Here is a 24,656-nt window from a genome sequence, read left to right on the forward strand (position 1 = left end):
GACAAGAGACCAACGACAAGAGCACTGTTATAAGTGCTTGGCTCGTTTTGCATAGAATTGTTCCTCGCGTCTATAAACGTGTCGTTCAAAAACGGTCCACCAACAAGTGCACCATAAGCTACGTTCGGATTTGGTTCCTCTGAGTTAAGCCACTTGAACCCATCTTTGCATCCTGTGTTTGCATCAGCTGGTATCGATGCTCCTCTATGATGCACAAATTCTGGATATTTCTCACCATATCCCACCAAATAGCTCATTTTCTCTGGATTTTTCCCTAACATGTAATCAGCCTGCACATTATATTTATTTATATCAAGTTATGTTCTCTGATTGTGATGTTAATTTCATAGAATATTTTGGTAACCTCATTCCTAATAGTAATCTATATGTACGGACCTGAGATCTGGCGAATTTTCTGAGATCTGAAGGTTTGAAGGATTGATCATCACAAGACAGTTCCTTAATACCAGAGGTGAGCATATAGTCACTGTAGAGTGTAGCTAAAAATGCTGAGGATACAGGGTGTTGCAGCGCATTCCATTCACTAACCCATATTAGACCACCTATAAAAACAGAATTAGATAGCTAACAATTAGTGATTCAGAATATTTCTATCATAAGTAAATGGTTTAACGTGAGATGAAAGAAAAGTACCATCAGTTCTACTAGATGTAGCTGTTGGGGAGCTTGGTATAAGCCCACACATGACAGCTTCTGCTGTGTCTTTATAACCTTCAAGTCCTTTGCTTCCTGATAACTCTTTCTTGAAGAAGGTTAATCTTGATAATAATATCTGCAAACGTAACAAGTCCACAACAAAATGTTATATTAATCAAACAAGCAAGAAAACATGAATCATATGATTTATAAAGAAGTGGCTTGTCTTTATTATACATGTGTTCCTGGAAGCTTGTTGTCCCAACTAAACCATGACGGGCTTCCAAAATTACCAAACTCTTCACCATTCTTCGACACAAAGTCAAGGTATGTTTTATCCTCTGTTGCATGGTACAACCATGAAGCAGCCCAAAGAAGCTCATCCCCATATCCAGTTGAGTTGTAATAAGGCTGAACCTTAGGTATGTTGACACTGTAAGATCCCCTGTTATCGTCTGCGAAATCGAACAACTGCTTCGCATGCTTCAGAAGCGTGCTTGAATACTTGGTATCACTTTCTTTGAAGACTAAAGATGCTGCAGCCATGGCTGCTGCTGTCTCCGCAGCAACCTCAGTCCCTGGAGTCTCTGTATCAATCTTGGTAAGAGTTCTATTCCTAGACATTGTTTCTGGCCTATCCCAGCATTTATGATCCGTCTCCGGATTTCCCACCTCCATGATTAAAAAAGCCAAATTGAATAAATCTAAATCAGTACTCTAATGAAAGATTCATTCATAATGNAGCTGCTGCTGTCTCTGCAGCAACCTCAGTCCCTGGAGTCTCTGTATCAATCTTGGTAAGAGTTCTATTCCTAGTCATAGTTTCTGGCCTATCCCAGCATTTATGATCCGTCTCCGGATTTCCCACCTCCATGATAAAAAGAAACCAAATTGAATAAATCAGTACTACTCTCTAGTCTCTAATCAAAGATTTATACATAATGATGCATCGAGAATTAATATACCTGAATATAGAGAACATTTGGAGAAGGATGAGCATTAATAAGGAAATCAGTCGTCCATTTGAGAGAGTCTTTAGCATGATCCAATAGGTTAACAGAAGCCATTTGATCACCGTACTCAAGAATGGACCAGGAGAGAACTGTAGCAGTGAAAGCCATAGGGAAACCAAACTTCATGTGATCTCCAGCATCGTATAAACCTTTGGAAAGGTCAAGACTTGCTTCACTTCCATCTTTAAGACCTGAATCTCCTCTCCATGATATCTTGTTGTTCTCTAGCTTACCAGCTGCATCAAAAGAACATTAATATAAAATAACCACATTGGAAATGTAATTCACGAAAAAAATTGATATTCAAAAGGTATGACTTTGGAGACCGTAATATTCACAATTTGATTAAACAGGGGATATAGAGAAATTGAGATAAACATTACAACGAACAAAGAAACGAGAAATGTGAGTTAAAAAAAAATGGAGGAGGGTGGGTGCAAGAATTGTATACATTTCTGGATATCGAAGAATTGCATAGCGATCTTGAGAGCATCAGCGTACTTCTTGTCAATGGAGCCAGGTTGATCGTCATCTGAGTGGTTTGATCTATGCTTGAATGTTAAAACGACCGCGAGAATTACAGCGATTAAGACGATGATACCGATGAACCAAGTACAACAACAACATCTTGACCTTGGTTTCGCCACCATTTTGTTCTCCTTAGGTCGATTTTGTTTTTTTAAAAAAACAGAGCTAGATCTAGGGATTCGAAAGCAACAGATTTTGGCTAAAAATAAGGAAATCGAGAGGGCGCACCGACACTGATCAGACCACGCGGGACGGGATCCGTTTTTGCCAATTTTGTTTTTTCGTAATTACGGGAGTGCCCTTGCCTAGGAAGGAAGCAACGTGGGCGAGTTGCAATGTCCCAATTTGGTAGTTGCGATGACGTTCTAATATGTTTTAATCAACTTCTTTTTTTTTTTTGGTTAGCTGTAAAATTCATTACATTACGAGTCATTTAGTCAACTTCAACCATCACATCCGGTTTTTATTTACCCGTTATGCGGTTATGGCGTTGAGACCAAGCAAGCCAAACATGTGTTTACGCCGTTAATGATATAACTAACCTTTCGACTCTTAACGTCCAAACATTTATTTCAGCTCAGTTGGTAACGGGTCTAGGTGTAGTTCTTGAGGTAATGAGTTTAATCTCTCAATCTCTTATTATTGCATTTTACAAGTCTTTGTTGTATGCTTATCTTTTGTCACTTAGATTTTCCAACATTACAGAAATTTGGGCACCATGTTGTATTACGTTCCAAGCTTCATTTATTGCTACTTAATTTTGAGTTCCAAGTTCTATGTATATAATACTCCTTCGATTTCCCAAAGAATGTCATTTTATAGTTTTATTTTTGTTTCACAACAATTGTCATTTTACATTTTCAATGCATCATTTTATATTTGGAATGCATATTTTACATTAGATTTCTTAGTTTTACTCTTAATTTATGACTAAAATAACTTATTGAATACTTATTAAATAAGGATACATATGTATATTTTAATGTTTTCTTAATTTGTGTGAAATGTGTCAGTGACACTCTTTATGAAACATAAGAGTATTACAAATATAGTTTACCATTAGTTATAGAATGAGATTAGTTTCAAGATAAATTGATAATACAAAAGGATGAGAATACTAATCTCAAATAAAAAAATAACATGGTATATATATACATTTTTCTGATTTGGCAGCAACATATTACTCCATTTTTTCCGACAGAAGTGATATTTGAATATTTATACTTATGTGCTTAAATAATTCTGTTGTAAAATAAATTTTTGTGCACGAGATATGTAGAATCAATTTAAATTTAATTATAATTGAGAACTAAGTATAGATTTACCATTGTTATTTTTAATGTCACTGAGACTAAAAACACTATTTCCTACTCTCTCTCTCAATCTAAAATTTGGATTCAAACTTGAAAAAATATACAAATTTAAATTCTTATAATCTGTTTGACTTGAATAACCTATGGTCTACAATTATTGTCCCAATTGTTTGGTTTATGAAGAATAACAAGAAGATCTCATAACACCATTTCAGTCGAAGTAAATATTTTAAAATGAATCATAACGAAAGCTAAAATGTAAAAACATTGTGATTTGTGTAACAATGGCTGGTATGGTTTTTCATTTTTTTTAATTACTTTTATTTCCATCACTAGCATTTTGTCTCTTTTCACCGGTATTTTTATTGTCATGATGCATAATGAATCCACTTGATAAAACATAACACCGAAGTTTAATTTTTCAAGTAACAGTAAAATTTTAAATATAAAATATTTATCCTTTTATATTTACAAATTCCAAATCATTGTTATGAACAATCATTATCCATGCTTATTATTTATTACTATGTTTGCTAAATTATAGCCATACTTAATTATTGTTTTTAGAAAACAGTGTAAAACATTAAAAAGAATCTAATGTAGAATTCAATGGGAAAAAGGGACCAAATTAGTAAGAGAAATAAAAATCCACCAAAGAATTCATCAAAAGAAAAGCTACCATTTTCGTCATAATTATATGAACAAATATAGCCATACTCATTAATTATTTTAGGGGAAAATAAATCAGTCAACCAATCAAATTAAGCAAATAAAAAGAATCCAAAGAAAAAAAAGATAATCAAATTGGTTAAACGTATATAAATTCCAGCACAGAATTCACAAGAAAAGCTTGGATCATAGTAAGACTAGCAACGGTACGCTACAAAGTGACTACAGTATATCCATTCTTCGAATCCCAGATGTCAAAAATCTTAGCCGTCCATTTCAAATGACAGGAAAGATTAACCTCTAAGAATCGTAGTGTACGCTAAGTCATAACACAGAGGATCACTTAACCCCCTTTCAAATAAAAGTAAGTAAATAGTATTTGACAAGAAAAACCAAAAAAACTTCAATTTTATTTTAATTATTTTACTTTTTTTTTTTTTCTTTTCTTCATAATCATTTTGTCTCTTTCCCCGCTCTCTCGCTCTCGCCGCCGTCTGCGTAACGGTCTCCGGCCGCATTACGCCGATCAATCTGTTCCCTCCGCGGAAATTTCGATATCGTTTCCGTCGAAATCTATTTTGAAGTGTTCCGATTCGATTCACTTTCCGAAACTTTTTTCTTTTCTTCTTCAGGAGGTATTATTATTTGTTCAGTCGGTTGAAGCTCAGTTTCGTGTTGTTAGAGAATGTGTTTGTTTTATCAATGGCGATCGATTTGAAGCTCTTCTTCATCAATCTTCACTTCCTTGTTTTTAGTTTCTGTATCAGATGCTGCTTTAGTTAGTAGTCGGTTGGTTTGCAATCGATTTCAAATTTGTGCATCTTCTCTTAGATTCGTAGCTTCGATTTTCAAAATTCGAATTCGAATGTCGAGTGCTCTGTGATTATTCAAACAAAATCGAAGCCAGACCTCGTTCACTTGAATCCTCTGGGGTTATCACATTTGAATTTGCTCTAGTCATCTCGTCGCCGACACTAATCTCATTTCACCATTAGGATTTCTAACAGTGATGTACATTCGCTCTTAGGATTCAGCTTTAATGATTACTCGTGATTCGTTATGTGTAGTTGGTTGAGAGAGCATTAGATGATCCAGCTATATACCTTAGCTGGAGAAATTACATAGTAGGGTTCCGTTCATTGATTGATTCTATCTTGTTATGAGTATTGATTCTTGTTAGTTGAAATAGTATTATACTCACGCATCTTTGTTGTATTGTTCTTCATATAATTTGGGTGGCTTGATGATTACATTTTTGTTGTTCCTTTTTATCAGGTTTACACAATGATTGGATCGTTTCTAACAAGAGGACTTGTGTATGAACTCTGATCTCTTTCATTTGAGGTTTCATAAGTATTACTACTTGATCGAAGAATTTTTGTGAACTTGTATTTTGACCTTTTCGTTTGTTGGCAGAATGGTATTTGGATATGCGTATCCTGCTTATGAATGCTACAAAGCGGTTGAGAAGAATAAGCCTGAGATGCAACAGCTTCGGTTCTGGTGCCAATATTGGTTTGTGATGATTGGCTTTCTCATCGTTTTATCTTGAGCTTTTCTGCTTTGAGTTTTCTTTTGTTGTAAAGTCTAGTTTTCTTTTCAAACTTGTTGCAGGATTTTGGTGGCTGCTTTGACCATTTTTGAAAGAGTTGGCGATGCTTTTGCTTCCTGGTTGGTGTTATTGATATAGGAATGCTTTCAAATGAATTGAGATATATGATGTACTTATTTGTTTCTGTCTTGTTTCCCTGAAGGGTTCCGCTATACAGCGAAGCAAAGTTGGCATTTTTCATATATCTTTGGTTCCCCAAGACCAGAGTGAGTAAACTCTAGTGGTAGCTAAAAGAGAGTCAGTTAGTAGTAGTACCGGTGTATGTGATCCATTTGAGCTCAGTCTCACTGTTCTTTTCTTTTCTTTTCACAGGGAACTACATACGTTTACGATTCCTTCTTTAGACCATATGTTGCGAAGCATGAAAATGAAATTGACCGTAACTTGGTTGAGCTAAGGACCAAAGCTGGAGATATGGCAGTTATATACTGCAGAAAAGCAGTGTCCTATGGACAAACAAGAATCACAGAAATCCTGCAGTTTGTAGCTATACAATCAACACCAAAACCTCAGCCTAAGGTAATCATATTATGCACTTCAAAAATACCAAGAGCAGCCAAGCATGGATCTATCTGCTTTTCATTTTCTTCTATGCTCGCTAGAAGATCATTAAATATGTTTCTCCTTGTACAATAGTGATAATGTTGATGAGTGTTTCTTGATTCATTAGGTAAAGAAGCAGGCAGAAGAGGAGGAACAGAAACAACCGGATCTTAAGACGACGAGCCAAGCAGCTTCCAATCCTCAAGCGCGTCTGCAATCAAAGAAACCACAGCTTCTAACCAAAGAACCTATATCATCACCAAAGCCTCTTTCATCCTCCCCGCGTAAGCAGCAGCTACAACAACAACAACAAACAGAGATCAAAGAAGCAAAAGCAAGCGTGTCGCAAACCAAACTCACTACTCTATCTCCACCAGGACCACCACCTTTGCCCTCAACCGCAACGAAACCAAACTCTGATTTGCCGCAGCCATTGTCAACAGAGGAAGAGAAAGCGGCACCGATTGTTGCAGCGTCACCACAACCAGCGTCTGCGATTCAGCGAGCGTCATCTGCAAAAGAGACGATAATGGAGGAAACACTAAGGGTCACTCGCGGGAGTCTGAGGAAAGCTCGTTCAACGGGAGTACCGCGCTAAAAAAGGAAACACACAAGTTCACAACTCTTACCTTTTATAATGGTTTCTTTCTAAAACAGGAATAATCGATTCTATTAAATGGTGTTATTTGTCGTTTTAGTTCGATGTAAAATTTTCAGACTTCAGACTTATATTGGATCTTGATCTGTTCGTTTGATGTAGAATTTTCAGAGTCTTCAGACTGAGGAGGAAAATAAAAAACGATACCAATGCCAGGCTTGAACCTGGATTTCACCAGAGAAATTTAACTTACTTGAGTGCTACAGTAGATCTGTTAACTTGTATCCGATCAAATAATATAGGGATAATTGTGTCTATAAGTTCGTTGACTGGACCCGTTACGTTTGGGCTAATTCTCTTGATTGTTGATTGCTAGGCCCATACAACATACAAACAGGCGTACCGCTGACGCAAGTGATAAAAATTACATTTTGGGTAAATTACGTTAACTACATTTTGGGTAAATTACGTTAACTATGTTATAAAATTATAATTATAAGAAATGTCAAACATGAGAAAATTGTAAATAAGGAAATTATCAAAATTATCCATAACTGATATGAAAATGTCTTTTAATATCTGAAATAACTTTCTTACTACTATGTCAAAATTTAGGGGCTTTGAACAAATATTTGTTGTATTATTCACATTTTGACTTCAGGTTGATGTTTCACAAATATCGTAAAAAGTCGACATCCGTTTTGTCTAGAGATGTTTTGTATGTTTTATATTTGACCAGTATCCTCCTTATGACTTCGTCACTTTCATACTTGTATACAGTATACATTTTTTAGAATAATGTACGCATTTGACAAATTATACATTTCGGTTTTTTTTTGTCCTCTTTAAAAGAAAAGAGTAGCTACTTATTAATGACGTCAAAGTGAATGCGTCATGCTGAAGAGTGAAGGCCTCAATAATGCTGGTGTGAGTGGTATAGGTTGAGTGCGTGGCGTGGCGGCTGCATCTCTCATAAAATAATTAATGTTGTTGCTAAAGATATACATATAACGTAGTGACTATTGACTAGTGCGTAGTAGCAGTAAGAGCATCTTTATGGGAGAGTACTCAGTTGGTTGCTCTCACATTTGAGCCCCAATATGTTAATAAAATACCTATTTCTGAGTCCAACAGCAGAGTATCGGTGTTGTGGGAAGCAATTGGAGCAACCCCTTAAGCAATGCGACGTGGCGTTTTTCGATTGGTGGACTCAGAAATATAAAATGTATTTTTTTTTTCCATTTCTTCTTTCATTATTTCCGACACCATCTCTCTCCTCTCGTGGGCGATAGAACATGCAATTCATCGCCATCGGGAAATTTCCGATTCCTTTTCACAATTTATCCTTAAAGTTTCGATTTTTCATTTCTGGGTTTTTGCCTCTCTGATCATGGCGGTTGTTGAGACTGTAGCAGCTGATGCAGCAGAAGGAGTCGTGATTCAGCCGCCATCTTCACCACCTTCTTCAATGACAAGTCAAGATTCCGGCGTTTCTTCCGATGATCAGAACCATCACTACAGGATCGATCAAGTTCTCCTACGGGTAAGAGTTCACCTGTTTGTGTCTAAATTTGTGTGAATTCACTAAATTGTGTTAGGAATTTTGTTAACTGATTGCTTTTTCAGAGGATAAGACACAATTGGGAAAGGTTTTGTGTTGTGTTGTTTAATCTAGGATTCATAACTGTGATTAATTTGTGTTTGTGTGTGTGTGGGATGTAGAAGAAGAGCTTTGGTCAAGGGAAGCGAAGGATGAATGCTCGAACAAGCATGTCTCTGATCTTGATTTTTTATTTTGTCTTTTTTGGGTGTTGTAGTTCATTGAAGAGCAGCTTGCTGGTTTGTTTGTGAGTTGTGAACAGGTTAAGAATATCTTCTTGAAAGCTCTTATTGATAAACTCTCATCTTTGTGCTTTCTTGTAGTGGTTTTAACTATGTTTTAGTTTTAGCAGGTTGTTGATTGCCGTATATGTGGTGACCCAACATGTAAGATCCTCATTCATTTAAGTGTCCTCAACATGTAAGATCCTCATTCATTGTTTTTCTATTAAGGAGGATTCATTCATTTTGGGTAAGAGAGATCTTTCTGTTTCTGGTGTGCAAATGGAGGAACAGAGAGGAATTTCCTCTGTGAAAGTGTCTGATCTGATTTCTGGTAAATTCTTCGGCTTTAAGAGTGAATAAGATTTTTGATTAGTGGAAACAATGAAGTTTTGGGATGATTTGTTAAATAAAGTTCCTTTCTTTTTTTTTTGTTTTAATGATTTCTGCTACAGATGCTAAAACCAGTACCACTAGACCAAATGCCCTCTTGTTTATGCAATATGATTCAAACAGTTTCTCTGCTCTTCTATTCTTAAGATTAACGATTGACTTAGATCCAATCTATTTTATATCTGATGCTTGAAGATGTTACTGACCATATGAAATTTTATCAGTTGACTTTCCGGTGGATTGTTTGTAAGTTAGTGTTGGTAGAGTTTTAGGTATAGACACATCGTTGACGTGATCTGTGAAATATCCGGGAGTTATCAAAAGTTTGTATGCAATAAGTTTGAGCTGGCATTTAGAACATTGGTTTTACAAAAAGTCCTGTTGTTTATGCAATCTAGTTCAAATAATTTTTGTGGTCTTGTAGACTTTCTTTAGAGGAAACTGCAGTACAAATTGTAAGTATTACGTTATGTTTTTTTTTTTATTGTTGTTGTGAGTTGAGAAGGTCTTTCCACTCTATTACCTGTTGAAAATCATATATTTAAGCACTCTCTCTTTTACAATCTGAATATTCTCTAGGAAGACTTGTGCTAATGCCGTAAAAGCGTGTTCGTTTGTTGTTGTTTTAGGTTCTAAGCCGATGGTTCTCTGCTTTATGTGGAGCCTTGTTTCTTTTTGTGAAGTGAGAGATGCACATTTTTTTCTATTTTTCTAAGGGAACGTTGTTGTATGCACTTTACAAGGCAGCATCTCCTGTGAGTAATCCGTCAAGAGGAATGTAATGGTACAAAGGAGCTTTAAATCTAACACCAAATGGTGCAGGACTGGAAAGTGGAAACTCTGTTTGATGTACCCTTCTGAATGTTTTGTAAGCTTCCTCTCTTTCTGATATCGAACTTACTTCAGCTATATGTGTTTTATATCCTCTCAAGTATTACTGCTTGGAAAACATATGCAGGATGAGAATCAGAGAACAACCGTAAGTTGAAATACCCTTAATGGTATGCCTTGTGAATGAGATTTTCCTGAGCATGATTCTCTTGACAAATGTCGAGTCTGCTTTTGCCTGAACATAATGGTCCTCCGTATGTGAAGATTACTTGTTAAGATTTATTGATTGAATGTGAAAGAGCGGTATTCTTCTATGTGATTGTGAGAATCTTGTTCTGTTTTTTTTTTAGTGTTTAAAATTTTACAAAACACGGTTGCTCATTAAAATTCCCTCAAGTGTTGTTGTGTTATATGCTAAGTGTTGAGTTTGAGTTTAGGGTTTAAAAAGTACTAAAACCTATATGATTGTATTTCAATTTGTTTCGTTTGAAATATGATGCAATTTTGTTGCTTTAAAATGTGTGAGATATGGATTTGATGCGAAAGCAAAAACTAATATTGTTGTTTTCTGGGAATCTTTGATATGGTAACAGGTTCTCCAAAACGTTATCGATCTGCTTAACCCACCAGCTGAGCTTGAGAAGAGGAAGCACAAGCTCAAGCGTCTTGTTCAGTCTCCAAACTCCTTCTTCATGGTAACGATGACTTGATTCCTTTTTACTTCTTCTTAGAACCAAATCTCTATGATTAGAATTGTGGGTTTCGAGTTTTGTGAATTTGGTTTTTTGTTTATGGTAATCCCTTTAGTTTTTGAGACTCTTTCTAACTACTTTTTTTGGAGTATCTGTAATTGTGACATCTTTTTGAGATTAAAAACCAAATCTCTTTGTTTTAGAATTGTAAACCAAAACCAAATCTCTTTGATAATTACTAAACATAAATTAAAAAATTATTATTTAAAAGATTGAGCAACCTTTTTAGATTCTCTAGTAAAGGAATGATTTTACAAAAAATACTCTTAGGATTACTTTCCTTAAATTAGTATTAATTATATGATTAATTAATTTGAGAGTAACTTAGGAGAGGTACTAATAATATTTTAAGTAACACATGGCTTCCCTTAGTTATCCACCGTTGGATTCGAAGATAAGACCATACTTTGGGGCATTTTTATTGGGAGACTCGTACTAAAAAATAAAAAATAAAGTAAAAAAAGTATTTTTTTATTACAAAATTATGAGAATTTATGGAAGAATTTCTCATTGGAGAAACATATTCACTTTATTTTTTACAAATCATAAAATTAAACTATCTATATACCAATTAAACAGTTTATATATTCTATTTATTCATTTTCCTAAAAATTATCTAAATATTAAGCTACATTATGCAGAAGTTTGTACATCTTTCATTGCAAGAGGTAAGAAAAATAAGAAAAGATTCCTTCTCGCGTCTCTCTCGTGATCCCGACTATAACTATCCAACTTTTAGTTTTTCATTTCTTTTGTACAAGCACTCTCCGGAGGAAACAAGAAAGCAAAAAAACATGAGCGACCCTAGTGGCCAATCTTCAACAACGACTGTCGGTGGAAACGGCGGTGGCAGCAGCGGTAGTAACGGTGGAGGTGGAGGTGGAAGTGGCGGCTCCTTTGGGAATCAGCCGCAGAGATCAAAGGTGAGGAAGCAAGTGTGGGCTGGAGTTCTCGGCATCTCTTCCTCCACCAATAATTAGTATATATCTCTTTAATTCCACCGGAAAAAACACATGTCTCTCTAATGAAAAGTTGTGGTGGTAATTAATAATTATGCTTGAATCTTGATCATCGTTGCCCGTTGGTGTTAACTATGTCTAAATAACAAGGAGATAACTAGACCATCTTCATCGTCATTTGTTATTAGATTTTGAAATATATATATTTTGTTTCCTATAACTTCTGTAAATTAAAGGATTTAATCCCAAAACGTGAATATTGTGTGTAGAAACAATTAGGGTTTCTCGTTCAAATCGATATCATCATAAGAAATATGAATGCGAGTCAAGTAGGCTAGATCGGTTGCATACACTTTTTAAGTATTTGTGACACATTTGTCGGTAAGGTATAGTCTGAAGAATGATCATTTTTAAATATTAATTCAAGTAATAGAAATATCCTATGGTGTGTGTTTTGAATGGTATACAATCCACTACATATTATTGTTCTTATCCATTGTCAACAAATACTTTACATATATTACCTCCTCAACTATTTCTCAAAAATTATAAACTACACGAGTCATTAATTTATTATTTTAATTACAATCGTTTCTCACGTTACAAAAAAAAAAAGAATCAATAATATGTACTACAAATTTACCGTAAAGAATGGTTTAAGGATTTGAACGGAAAGGATTTGAAATTTACTATAGTGATTAGTAACTATCCAACAACAAGGTGTCTCAAGTTCCAGTATTCAACTAAATACAATTTCTGTTTCATTTAGGCCTTATCCGTATTGAAATAAAATGATAGGATAAGTAAGTTTTAGTGTCACCATCTCGACTTAAATAGATACCTACCTAAATTTTTGTTTTGTAGATGTTTAGACCATTAGAAATATATTGGTATGTGTTATGTTATCTATATGAGCAGATCAACCGACTTGGAGGTTCTCGAATTCACAAACCCCGACCAGTTGTGTTACTAGATACTCTTTTTTTTTTCTATACACCAACAGGTCCAACACATTAAACCAATTGACTTTTAAATTAGTTAGTCGTAATAATTTGAGAGAAATGATAAAGTAATTAAACTTAGTTATGATTATCTATTTATCCAGGTGTTGTTATATCTTTAAGTAGAAGACATAATCATAACTGTGTTTAATTATACCAACCAAGTATAAGTTATATAACTAGAGCCCCTCATCCTATAATCATTACACCAAAAGCCTATGCACTTCTTTGGAAAAAAAACATACTCAAATTTAAAATCAAACTCTTGCTTTTTTTTTTGTTTAGGCTCAACTTCAAATTTATAATCAAACTCTTGTTTTGTTCTCTAGGCGATTATAATCATTTTTTATTTTATTTTGAATTAATAGTTACGGAATGGTCTGAACTACTAGTTCAAAGCCAAGTGTACAATGTATCTGAAGCAGGACCACAGCTTATTTTCAAACACCATGATAATAGTACTTACTAGCTAGAGAGTACAATTTAGCTTTTAATTTTGCCTTATATAATCAGCTCATGATTAACCGTTGATCAATTCTCGGCAAATATGTTTCCTCATTGTCAACGAAAGCTCGGTCTCATTCCATGTGATAACATAACGTACTTCTAATTTTTTCTATATTAGTCAAAATTCAATTTAAGATTTAGGTTCCCTTTGGACATTAATATATATATATATATATATATATACAAAAATTGGTCAAACTGTTTTCCCTTTTCTTGAATCCATATGTTATACTATTATTGTACGAATAATAATAAATATAGATTTATTTATGAACCAAACACAAATAGTTTAGCTGATTGAACTCAACTGAATCACTTATGTTTTTTGGAAAAAAAATTTCATGTATATACAAATCCATCCTGAAGATGATAGCTGACTAATCCATACAGCCAATTCTATATCCAAAAGTTTCATAGAAAAAGAAAAGTTCACTTTGCCGAAGACAGAGGAAGCCCATACAAATGATTTGTTCACATGCAACATCATACACTTAATCTCTCAACTCACTTTTTTCACTAACGTTTATACTAATCCTTCAAATTTTAATATTTCAATATTTAACAACCCTTTCAATTCATTCAAAAAAGAAAAAATGCAATATTATATATAGATTATGAAAAGCTCCTAAACAACCCTTTACAATGTGTATAAATAAGTCTATAAAAACGAGCATCACAATCAAACAAAACACATGCAAGACAGGCTATAATAAACTTTATAATATACTCCCCAAAACTATGCAAAAGCCATTTGTGAGAGCTCCTCCTAACACACACTCGCACTCATTCACCATTCATATAAACGAACCATCTAACCATCATCATTACTTAGACCGTCATCATCATAATCACAATAACAAGAGCTTCATAGGTTTATCTTCGTTCATGAAGCTCTTCTCAAAATTCCGCAAGATTTTCATGAGGATAGTCTTCCTTCCTTCCTCCTCCTCTGCCACCGTGCGTCCTCACAAAACCGCTGACTCCAGCAATGGTTGTGAGAGGTTAGAGACGCCGAAGATATCGTGCAGTAATTCGTACTACTCCTCACACTCTCACTACAGTGAAGCTATCTCAGATTGTATAGACTATTTAAATAAGTCTCATCAAGAAAATGAAGACCGGATTGTTCATCATCACGAAGGTTTTTATGTTTAGTCAAAACATAATGATGATTTCATGTCTCTTTTTCCTGTCTTCTTCTACATAACTCAAATTTTCTTCTCTTAAGCTCGTGTTCGTGTTATCAACTATTTGAGCCTCTTCATCATCTATTTTCAACTATATATTAACTATGGAAGTTGAAGCTGCTAAGGTGGTTTTAGTTGATAGTTCTTGTAGCATAATGTTTACGGACGTACGAATTGTCTGTGTGTATATGACACAATAGTTCTATATATATAGACGTAAGTCCTTTACAAACATCATAACTTGTTTGATCCCATTACGACGAAAAGAGTTCAAGCCGATAAACTTATACTAAATTTGGAGAGGATATCTAATTTTTGTTTTTAATGTTGTAAAATTAATTAGGAAGTAAAAAGAGCTCCATTTAGTTGCCATTTGCAAGGTTTTATTCTTACAGAGAACTCAGGGATCAAGCAACCTCTGACAGTATTAAGAGTCTAAACCGTCTATGCATGAAAATCTCGAGTGTCGAGTTCAATTAACAAAACGGACATCACACTTATTCCTGTCTTCTAAACATATTAAAGAACATCATGGCGTACTTTTATGATCATCACAGTTTTGATGTTCTGTTTCCAACCAATTTTTCAAAACGGCAGGTTTTTATAATTCTTTTTCCCAATGGGCGAAAAGTTGAAACTGTAGGCGTTGTTTGTGAATTGTGAAGTCATATGATCGTCGAGTAAAAACGTCATCACAAACGAGATCCGAACTAACATTATTTTGGAATGCTAATTCTAATTAATGCTTCTTTGCTATCAAAAACTTTTAAGTATCTCAAAAATCTCTAATCATTAAACCTCCACAGGCTCAAGCAACCCATTCAGAAAAGCTTCTTACACCACACCAGATGGGAGACGAAGAACGAGCTGTCCACCCATTAAACTGTTCCCAAAAACAGAAACATTCTATTAGAATAACATTCTAATACCAACAATGTGGCAATTATATATAATGGGTGGACCATTTACAGGCCACAGTAAAAATGTTTTCACCTCTGAACATAGTAATAGCAAAAATCTGCGAGAATGAAGGTCTGAACGATTTCAGAGAGGAGGACCATTACAGGCCACAATCCAGACCCTAATGCTGTCAGTAACCGACCTTGCGTATCCAACACCTACGCGCATTTAAATCAGTTTTAGAAAACAGTACAAAAAGGAAGTAAGTATGAGCTTACAATGTGTAGTCTGTCAAGAATAAAAACTCTATAACCTGAAGGATCCAGTGTGCACAACTCAAGAACCTAGCAATTCCCAGAGCAAACACGTAATGTGCTGTGAATGGTTCCACAATCTGAGAAAAAATAACATAACATTCGAGAAAGATTCAGACTCAGCCCTTTGGTAACAAAAAAACTTAAAGCTTTAGTATCGAGTACCTTAGTGTTCTGCATGACCCTTAATTGAGGAAGAACTGAAACAGCTTCAAGATAGACACAGAATGCCCAAGAAATCCTGTTTATGATGTGGTGACGTGTTGATGGATGAATGAAGAAAGATATAACAGCACATGGGATTACCTGAGACAAGAAAGAGAAAAAATACTTAAAATATCACATTGATATGAAGATTCTCAATAACGATCAGTAAACAAGTTGAAAAACTCTGTTCTTGATATAAACTAAGGTAAAGCGCGAGTATTTGATACAACTAAACAAGTCCAAAAAAGTGATTTCAAAGCTTAAATGTCAAATAGAGTTGACATCTATAAACAAAAATTGAACTCATACATAGAGAGATAGAGTCAAAACGAAAAAAGCCTTTACTCTAGCATTGCACTGAGCTGAAACCAGACTTCTCTCTAATAGTAACATTCTTCTACCACACAAGTTCAACACTTAGAACACATTAAAATTATACGAAGTGAAAAGAAATAGTTTGGTAAACTTACGACAAAGTAGATGGCAAAGTTGTCTTTGTCTTCCATATAAGTGGGTCTAAGCTTGAAACGAATCATATAAATGACCCAAAGAGTGGTCACCAAAGTAGCTGAATCAAGTAATGTGTGAAGATCAAACTCCATTACAAAACTACAATACAATCTCACAGCCAGAAACAAAGCCGTTAGCTCCTGCGTCTTGAGAGATATCCCTATTGAAATTTCAAAAATGTCACAATCATTAAAAAAAACCAAAAGATTTAAAAAACCCGACATCATCCCAAATTCCAGAATCAAATCCCTAAAAACCTATACAACCCAGAAATTCCCATTAATCAAAGTATATATATAAAGTACCAGCGCAAGTCTTCTCCTTTGTGAGCTTGTAGATAAGAACACCGATACCAAGGGCATGAACAGCCTCAGAAGCGATGAAAAGGTTGTCGTGTTCATGAACAATCACCCTGAGGAAAACAAGCACCGCCATTGCCGTAACCACAGCAAGAAAAGCCTTCACCTTTGGCGGCTGCCGACGAATCCACGCCATCACGGACTGAATCTGACTCTTCTCCGCCTTCATCGTTCGATTCACAACAACTCTCTCTCTCTCTCTCTCTCTCTTTGTTTCTCAGATCACAAGTGTTGTGATTAAGGATTGATTATCACACAACGTCGTATTGAATTTGGGAATGAATGAATCTGTAGATTTCTTAACGCAACCATACAACAATGCCAATGCCATTACTTTCGCGAGGAGGACACGTGGAAGCTGTTAGGTGAGAGACTGATAGTTTCTGGTTCTGTTTTTTTTTTTGCAAAAGGTCTTAACTTGTCTGATCTGATGCATCCATCTATTTATGACACTAAACCGGTACGAATTCACAAATTCATGCTCCGGTTTATTGAATTGGTAGAAGAAGGAGCCCATTAAAGGCCCATTGAAGAGCCGTGTGTGGCTGTAAAGTTTAAAATTCCCTTTAAACGCTCCGAATCGATTAACAATCTTTCTCTCTCTCTGTCTCTCTGTTTTTTTTTTTTTTTGGTCTTGCAACTCTCATAACGGTCTTATCTCTCTCTAAAGTCACTCTCTCTCTCTCTCTCTCTCTCTCTCTACAACTCTGCTGTGAAGTGTGCTTCTTTGAATTGGTATTGGAACTTGGGTATTGTGAGATGGAAGTTAAATCGGTGTCCGGAGAATCTTCGGAACGGGAAAACTGGGATATAATATTCAAGAGTTTGGTCAAGATTATACAGACGAAGCAAGACCAAGTCGAAGCGCTTCTCAAAGATATGAAGATGATTGAAAGTTCTATCAAGACTAAGTGCGAGAATTGGCTAATTGATGTTCGGAATTACGAAGATCGACTCTCTCTGGTAAAAACCCCCTTTTTGATTCCTGATTTCCGATAAAGTTAGGGTTTTTTAGGGTTTCGCATCTCTGCTTAACAGTTTTGAAGTTTAATGTAATTTAATTGGTCTGAAATTTCTCATTGTTACAGATGAGGAAAGAAATTGAAGCGACGAAGAAGATGCAGTCGCTTGAGACCTCTAAATGCAATCTCTTGTGCGGATTAAAGGACAGCGATCGTTCTCTTTGCAATTTGAAGTTGGGTAAGTGACTATTTTGGTAAAGATTTTATAATCAAGTTCGCTCCTTTTGTTTCCTACGGACTAATAGTAATTAATAAAGTTTTAATCTTTGTTTCATGGAAAATGCAGAACAGACGATGGATGAGTTAAAGGACTTTAAGGCTTGGTTTGATTTCCTCACTCTGAATACAACAAATGTAAGTCAAAGTTTTAAATTTTGTAAGCTACTGTAGGCTTTTTGGTTTTAGGAACTCATATATAAATGTGTATGTGCAGGATGAAAGTGGCAGCTCAGAAGGTTCGGCTGTTAAGTCACTGGAGGCAAAAATCAGAAAACTGAAGCTTGAGTATGAGAAGCTTGCTGCTGAAAAGAAATGTGTGGTTTCTGATCTTATACGAGAAAATGGGTTTGCGTGGGAACAGTTCGAACGTATCCACAGTGGATCTACTGTCAAGTTAAAGACGAAAGATGATGAGATCGCTCAAGTAAATTCGAAAGTTTCTAGTCTTATATCTTATCAAGAGCAGCTTCAGTCAGCTAATCAAGAGAAGGATGAGACTATCTCAAGGTTAAAGGCTAAGATGGCTGAAATGGAGACGAATTCTACTAAGAAAGATGAGGAGATCTCTAAACTCTCACGGGATCTGGAGTCTTTGAAGAAGTCTCGTGGTTTTACACCGGTTTTAACTCGATGCACAAAACTTGAAAAGAGTAGCAATGGAAATACAGTGGGATCACATATAACTGCTAAGAAAGAGAAGTCTGCTTCATCATCATCTACTGAAAAGGTAGTTTATAAATTTGAATATGCTTGTGGTGTCTATGTTTTTAAATAGAACAGAATTACAATATTTGATTAGTTTCAATCATCAACAGAAGATACACATCTTGATTTACATTGTTTTTTTTTATATATCAGGTAAGCAAAAACTCAAAGAGGAAAAGAGTGAACACAACGTCGGACTCAGTTTCAGAAATCCCAAAGCTGTTCACTTCGACTTTTAGACTTCCCAAGTTGAAGTCTCCATCTTCTGGAGCCATATAAGATTATCTTTCAGTAGGGAACTTAGTGTATATTTTGCAACTGACCACACCCCATTAGCTTATTTAACAAGTTCTTGAGAATTATCCCCCCTACTCCAGCATTGATTTAGTTAGGAAACTCATAGTAGCTGTCTTTATTTTCTCTATATTATTGTGTCTTGAAGCTTAATCAGAGGAGGAGGCAGCAATGGCAGAACATTTGGCAATGCAACAAAGATTTCAAGCGGCTTTGAAGAAGTGTGATTTCCCGGTTTTATTTTGATTGTAGCTGATAGTTTCTTTCTTTTTGTATGACTTTGATATTTTAAATAAGATCATATGGCTTCTTCTTCTCTTGGTTTATATATTGTTTGTAGAGAGCCACTGAGCTTCACACCAAATCAAATCCATCTCATTCGGTTCAGAAGAGACTTGAACCAAACCGAAGTCAGAAATAGAAATTTTGGTCCGGTTCAATGAAATGTGAGATTTAGCATTTTGGTATAGAAGATGAAACGACACCGTCCCAAGCATCCTTTTATTTTTGGATTAGGGCACAATTGACGGAGGAGGAACACAGCGGTTGGTTTCTTCTCCTCAAATCAAATCTCCCAAAAAAATTCCAGTAAAGGTTTCGAATTTTTGTTTGATTGAAGAAGATGCCATCGGAGGATTCGAAAGCTATGAATAAAGAGGAGGCTGAGGAAGACAATAAGAGCTTGAGTTCTCTTGCGAAGAAGAAACTCACGAACGACAACAATGCTGGTTCGAAGAGATTGAAGAAGGAAGACGATGATGATGACAAACCCATCAGGTTATCTTCATCTGGATCTCGTTCAAAGCCGCCAGTGAAGAAGAAGGAGGAGATTGATGATGAAGACGATGAGAAGATTCATGTTTCTAAGAGGAATTCCTCTGTTGCTGTCTCAAAGGTTCGATTCTTATTTATCTTTCTCTCTCTCTGTTTGCATATAAATTAAGAGAATGGTGAGAAATTTGATTTAGCATTGTGTTGATGATGAGTCTCTCTATCTATCTCTGGTTTTAGGAGAAGAAGAAAACAGAGGAAGAAGAAGAACCAAAGAAAAAGAGAGAAAGGAAAGTATATGATTTGCCTGGTCAGAAGAGAGACCAACCTGAAGAGGTAGCTTTTTGGGCTGCTCTCTCTCTCTTTCTCTTGACTTTTAGATTTCTTGGCCAATTCGTTTGAAGTTTTTCTCTTGTTTTTTTTTTTTTGCAATTCTGCAGAGAGATCCACTTCGGATTTTCTACGAGTCACTTTACAAGCAAATTCCCACTAGCGACATGGCTCAGATTTGGTGAGCTCTTATATTACTTTGTCTTCCCTGCATTGTTCTGCAACTTAAAAAATGTTTACACATATGTATTGTTTTGGTAATGTATCTGATCATTTGTCTTTGATCACTCCATGTGTAAGCTGAGTCCTACACCAAGTTGATTTATTCCTTTGGGACATAATGCCTACTTGTGTTTGATTTTTGATGGTCCCTTGTGTTTAGTGCCACGGTTTTAAGCTCACATGAATCTTGAACATCACAAAGCATTGTTAAATCTGGGATGGTTATTGTGTGGGGGTCTGTTCATCATTTGCTTTTAGCTTGCTCTGATTATTTGAAACCGTTTTGTGTTTATGATCACAGGTTGATGGAGTCTGGTTTGCTTCCAGCTGAAAAAGCAAATAAAGTTCTTGAGAAGAAACTGCAAAAGGGTGGAAAGTTCAGTTCTCCTACAAAATCTGCAGCTTCTACTCCGAGAAGCAACAACAAATCCGTGCCCGTGAAGAAGGAGGCAAAAAAATCACCTTCTGAAGCATTGTCAGACAAAAAGAAGGGAACTGCTGTTTCGAAACCAGCCACGAAGAAGAGGAAGAAGAACTCCGATGATGTTAGTGATGACGACTCAGATGATGATTTTGTGGCTAGCAGAGTCTCTAAAAAACCTAGAGCCAAGTAGTTGGAGTTATAAGACTGAATTTGTAATCGGTTATTAGTGACTCAATTTGTAGATTCCTTAAAGGGGACGAATTCTTGAAGAGTAATGGAAGAGTTGGCAGATTGTTTCTGATCTTATTGCACTAACTTGATACATGCACACTTGTCCTGCGTTCTAGAATCATATGAGTGTTGTCTGATTATTAAGCAAAATAGAAAAAAACTAAGAGGTAGCCCCTGGCTTAGAACATGCATGATGGTCGCTCTTTTGTAAACCCCATGATTCTGACTTAGTGGAAAAGCCGTGGAACTGATCTTTGAGGCACTTTGCCTTGGAGCTTCAGTCTTCGATAGGACTCTCTGATATGGCAAGGTCTAATAGGTCTTATTAACAAAACTTTTATAAAAACTATTCTTCAATTTTAAAAAAAAAATCATAAACTAAAATAGAAAATATATGATACCCAAAAATATGGAAACTCAAACTTTCTTTATAACAATTTTGCCAACAACAAGTAACAAAACAAAACACATTAAAATAAATTCCCATTTTTTGAGTGTCTTACAATCAAATTTTAAAAGATAGATAATCAAAGAGTCGTTTCATTTAGTATAGATGTTTTGATTTGATCACTGATGGATCAAGTCTAATAAGCTTCCTCACCTTCAACTTCTTCATCCTCATATACTTCTTCATCCTCATCAGCTGTAGCGTCTTGGTACTGTTGGTATTCGGCGACCAAATCATTCATATTGCTTTCAGCTTCCGTAAACTCCATTTCGTCCATACCTTCTCCTGTGTACCAATGCAGAAACGCTTTACGCCTGAACATAGCCGTGAACTGCTCGCTCACTCTCCTGAACATTTCTTGGATCGACGTCGAGTTACCAACAAAGGTCGCCGCCATTTTGAGTCCCTTTGGTGGGATGTCACAGACGCTGGATTTCACGTTGTTTGGGATCCACTCAACGAAGTAAGAAGAGTTCTTGTTCTGTATGTTTATGATTTGCTCATCCACTTCTTTTGTGCTCATCTGTCCTCTGAATATAGCCGAGGCTGTGAGGTAGCGTCCGTGACGTGGATCAGCTGCACACATCATGTTTTTGGAGTCCCACATTTGTTGAGTCAGCTCAGGGACTGTGAGTGAGATGTATTGTTGCGAGCCACGTGAAGTGAGCGGCGCGAAACCTACCATGAAGAAATGGAGACGTGGGAATGGGATTAGGTTCACAGCGAGTTTCCTGAGGTCAGAGTTTAGCTGTCCAGGGAACCTTAAGGAGCAAGTCACACCACTCATTGTTGCAGAGATCAAATGGTTCAAGTCTCCAACTACATCATCATGCAAAATATGAAGATTTAGTTTTAAACAGATTTTGAAAATATCAAGATTGAGTTTTAAATACATTTTGAAAATATCAAGATTGAGTTTTAAATACATTTTGGGTTAGTGGGATAAGAAGGATTCAATGGTACTTACAGCTAGGAGTGCTGAGTTTGAGGGTACGGAAGCAGATGTCGTAGAGAGCTTCATTGTCGAGGACCATGCATTCATCAGCGTTCTCAACAAGCTGGTGGACAGAGAGGGTTGCATTGTAAGGCTCAACGACTGTGTCAGAGACTTTTGGAGATGGGAAAACAGAGAACGTGAGCATCATTCTGTCTGGATACTCCTCTCGGATCTTTGATATCAATAGAGTTCCCATCCCAGATCCAGTCCCTCCTCCCAACGAGTGGCACACCTGAAACCCTGTAATATATTGCAGCCNTCATCATGCAAAATATGAAGATTTAGTTTTAAACAGATTTTGAAAATATCAAGATTGAGTTTTAAATACATTTTGAAAATATCAAGATTGAGTTTTAAATACATTTTGGGTTAGTGGGATAAGAAGGATTCAATGGTACTTACAGCTAGGAGTGCTGAGTTTGAGGGTACGGAAGCAGATGTCGTAGAGAGCTTCATTGTCGAGGACCATGCATTCATCAGCGTTCTCAACAAGCTGGTGGACAGAGAGGGTTGCATTGTAAGGCTCAACGACTGTGTCAGAGACTTTTGGAGATGGGAAAACAGAGAACGTGAGCATCATTCTGTCTGGATACTCCTCTCGGATCTTTGATATCAATAGAGTTCCCATCCCAGATCCAGTCCCTCCTCCCAACGAGTGGCACACCTGAAACCCTGTAATATATTGCAGCCCCATGATTCAAACAATGATTCCATGATAAATGCAGAACCAAAAGTGTTCATAAAATTAAACCAAACAAAAAAAAAGGTGTTCATATATAGACTGAGGAAATTAAACAACATCCATCTATCTAATCACTAGTCTAATTGCTAATTAAAATCAACTAAGACATAACGTTTCTATCCACTAAAGAAAATACAGTAAATATCATCACTCTCCCCAAAACAATGTTTGATGCACTAGTGACTAGTCAATAGTCATAGACTCATAGCTATATTTGAAGTTAAATAATCAATGTATTTTGTATGAACGCATCACGTAAGAACTGACCATACGTGAAATAAAAACTTAAAAAGAAACCACAAAATTCCAAGAAACCAATTTGTAGTAGGACCATTGCATCTTTTTATCCTGCAATCACGGTGCCTTGAAAATGTTGTGATCACGACATCAGAATAATATAATACCATATCTTTCCACAGCTTTATATGATAAAACTTCATTAAAAAAATAAAAATCTTGAATAGTAAGTAGTATACAAAACAGCTTGGCCCTACCAATAATAAGTGACAACATCCCACTCCACATAAACATTGCACTTGCAGTTCAATTATTTTTGCTGTCCTCACTTGCAAAATACATTAAACGAGACGATTTGATAGATCGAATTATTGAAGAAGAACCCACATGCACACAATTCAATAATGTGGGATAAATTTAACGAGATCATCAAAGTAACAAAACAAAAAGAATAAAAAAATAACAAAGGAAAATGAATTTAATTGTTGTGTGTAACTCTTACTAATCCGTGATCTATTTATTGAACTCGACTCGTGACTACATTTCTATACTAAGTAGATATCATACTATATGACATGAAGAGATGAATACTATATTAAATCCAAATGATGTAGTTACTACTATACGGATCATGATGTAGAGAACTTCCAACTGTAAAATTCAAAACAAGATATGTAAAGTACCTTGAAGGCAGTCGCAGTTCTCAGCTTCTTTACGAACAACATCAAGAACAGAATCAATAAGTTCAGCACCTTCTGTATAATGACCTTTAGCCCAATTGTTACCAGCACCAGACTGGCCAAAGACAAAGTTATCAGGACGAAAGATCTGACCAAACGGTCCGGATCTGATACTATCCATAGTACCAGGCTCAAGATCCATGAGAACAGCACGAGGAACGTATCTACCACCAGAGGCTTCGTTGTAATAGACATTGATACGTTCAAGCTGGAGATCTGCAGTGTCTCCGTTGTAACGTCCGGTGGCATCGATGCCGTGCTCGTCGCATATGACTTCCCAGAACTTGGAACCAATCTGGTTTCCACATTGGCCACCTTGAATGTGAAGGATCTCTCTCATTGTGTTAGTGTGTGTGTGGGGCGGGCGGTTCACAAGTCACAAGATCAAGAGAGATGGTGAGGAATATGTAAGATGGGGAGTGACAGCTAATATATATAACTGTCTTTGTTCTTCACTTCCCTCGCTTAGAGATTTTTATTCTCTGTTTCTCATCCCACCTAACTCTTTCATTTATAATTGTCATATTTTTACATTTTTTTTTCTTATTTACTTGAGATTTGCTGTCCAAGTATACATTATTAAATAAGTTGTTTGACAGA

At 36.0% G+C, this 24,656-nt stretch overlaps 7 protein-coding genes across 22 annotated transcripts in view; 4 read left to right on the top strand and 3 right to left on the bottom strand.

Annotated features, from left to right (window-relative positions):
- The window catches only part of LOC104778793 (endoglucanase 2), a 3,613-nt gene extending 1,151 nt beyond the window's left edge, over positions 1 to 2,462 (bottom strand). The window contains exons 1-7 of one of the 4 annotated variants that reach the window (XM_019243544.1): positions 2,122 to 2,462; positions 1,623 to 1,906; positions 1,400 to 1,525; positions 895 to 1,203; positions 655 to 793; positions 397 to 563; positions 64 to 290 (exon numbers count right to left, since the gene is read on the bottom strand). In XM_019243544.1, the coding sequence (XP_019099089.1) occupies positions 64 to 290; positions 397 to 563; positions 655 to 793; positions 895 to 1,203; positions 1,400 to 1,525; positions 1,623 to 1,906; positions 2,122 to 2,320 (1,451 nt within the window). In that variant the 5' untranslated portion in view covers positions 2,321 to 2,462. Of the gene's footprint in view, positions 1 to 10; positions 291 to 396; positions 564 to 654; positions 794 to 894; positions 1,330 to 1,399; positions 1,526 to 1,622; positions 1,907 to 2,121 lie in introns of all 4 variants that reach the window. The other 3 variants (XM_019243543.1, XM_019243542.1, XM_019243545.1) reach the window with 3 other exon arrangements.
- Positions 4,582 to 7,170, top strand: LOC104776110 (HVA22-like protein h). The gene is made up of 7 exons (XM_010500116.2): positions 4,582 to 4,815; positions 5,456 to 5,496; positions 5,597 to 5,695; positions 5,795 to 5,851; positions 5,935 to 5,998; positions 6,105 to 6,311; positions 6,463 to 7,170. The coding sequence occupies exons 2-7, from the start codon at positions 5,465 to 5,467 to the stop codon at positions 6,931 to 6,933; spliced, it is 930 nt and encodes a 309-aa protein (XP_010498418.1). The 5' UTR covers positions 4,582 to 4,815; positions 5,456 to 5,464; the 3' UTR covers positions 6,934 to 7,170.
- Positions 7,988 to 11,866, top strand: LOC104776111 (polyadenylate-binding protein-interacting protein 11). Of its 13 annotated transcripts, XM_019243551.1 has the most exons (8): positions 7,997 to 8,476; positions 8,751 to 8,795; positions 8,886 to 8,919; positions 8,986 to 9,088; positions 9,891 to 10,015; positions 10,106 to 10,126; positions 10,572 to 10,673; positions 11,492 to 11,866. In XM_019243551.1, exons 5-8 carry the CDS (start codon positions 9,929 to 9,931, stop codon positions 11,708 to 11,710), a joined length of 429 nt encoding a protein of 142 aa, XP_019099096.1. In that variant the 5' UTR covers positions 7,997 to 8,476; positions 8,751 to 8,795; positions 8,886 to 8,919; positions 8,986 to 9,088; positions 9,891 to 9,928; the 3' UTR covers positions 11,711 to 11,866. The 13 variants fall into 13 exon arrangements, with proteins under 13 accessions (XP_019099099.1, XP_019099096.1, XP_010498419.1 ...); XM_010500117.2 differs by having other exon boundaries at positions 8,656 to 8,795; positions 8,886 to 9,088; XM_010500118.2 differs by lacking the exon at positions 8,986 to 9,088 and having other exon boundaries at positions 8,656 to 8,795.
- On the bottom strand, positions 15,014 to 17,091 carry LOC104776113 (putative ER lumen protein-retaining receptor C28H8.4). Its single transcript, XM_010500123.2, has 6 exons — positions 16,621 to 17,091; positions 16,276 to 16,475; positions 15,764 to 15,904; positions 15,598 to 15,678; positions 15,378 to 15,502; positions 15,014 to 15,267 (listed from the first exon to the last, which is right to left on the bottom strand). The coding sequence occupies exons 1-6, from the start codon at positions 16,841 to 16,843 to the stop codon at positions 15,219 to 15,221; spliced, it is 819 nt and encodes a 272-aa protein (XP_010498425.1). The 5' UTR covers positions 16,844 to 17,091; the 3' UTR covers positions 15,014 to 15,218.
- On the top strand, positions 17,264 to 19,229 carry LOC104776114. The gene is made up of 5 exons (XM_010500125.2): positions 17,264 to 17,637; positions 17,763 to 17,874; positions 17,983 to 18,050; positions 18,130 to 18,642; positions 18,774 to 19,229. The coding sequence occupies exons 1-5, from the start codon at positions 17,434 to 17,436 to the stop codon at positions 18,897 to 18,899; spliced, it is 1,023 nt and encodes a 340-aa protein (XP_010498427.1). The 5' UTR covers positions 17,264 to 17,433; the 3' UTR covers positions 18,900 to 19,229.
- Positions 19,403 to 20,967, top strand: LOC104776115 (uncharacterized protein DDB_G0283697). Its single transcript, XM_010500126.1, has 4 exons — positions 19,403 to 19,809; positions 19,926 to 20,021; positions 20,126 to 20,196; positions 20,539 to 20,967. Exons 1-4 carry the CDS (start codon positions 19,537 to 19,539, stop codon positions 20,849 to 20,851), a joined length of 753 nt encoding a protein of 250 aa, XP_010498428.1. The 5' UTR covers positions 19,403 to 19,536; the 3' UTR covers positions 20,852 to 20,967.
- On the bottom strand, positions 21,301 to 24,517 carry LOC104776116 (tubulin beta-5 chain). The gene is made up of 3 exons (XM_010500127.2): positions 24,000 to 24,517; positions 22,740 to 23,009; positions 21,301 to 22,159 (listed from the first exon to the last, which is right to left on the bottom strand). Exons 1-3 carry the CDS (start codon positions 24,394 to 24,396, stop codon positions 21,477 to 21,479), a joined length of 1,350 nt encoding a protein of 449 aa, XP_010498429.1. The 5' UTR covers positions 24,397 to 24,517; the 3' UTR covers positions 21,301 to 21,476.

This window comes from Camelina sativa, chromosome 3 (assembly GCF_000633955.1).
Source record: "Camelina sativa cultivar DH55 chromosome 3, Cs, whole genome shotgun sequence".
Taxonomy (NCBI): Eukaryota; Viridiplantae; Streptophyta; class Magnoliopsida; order Brassicales; family Brassicaceae; genus Camelina; species Camelina sativa.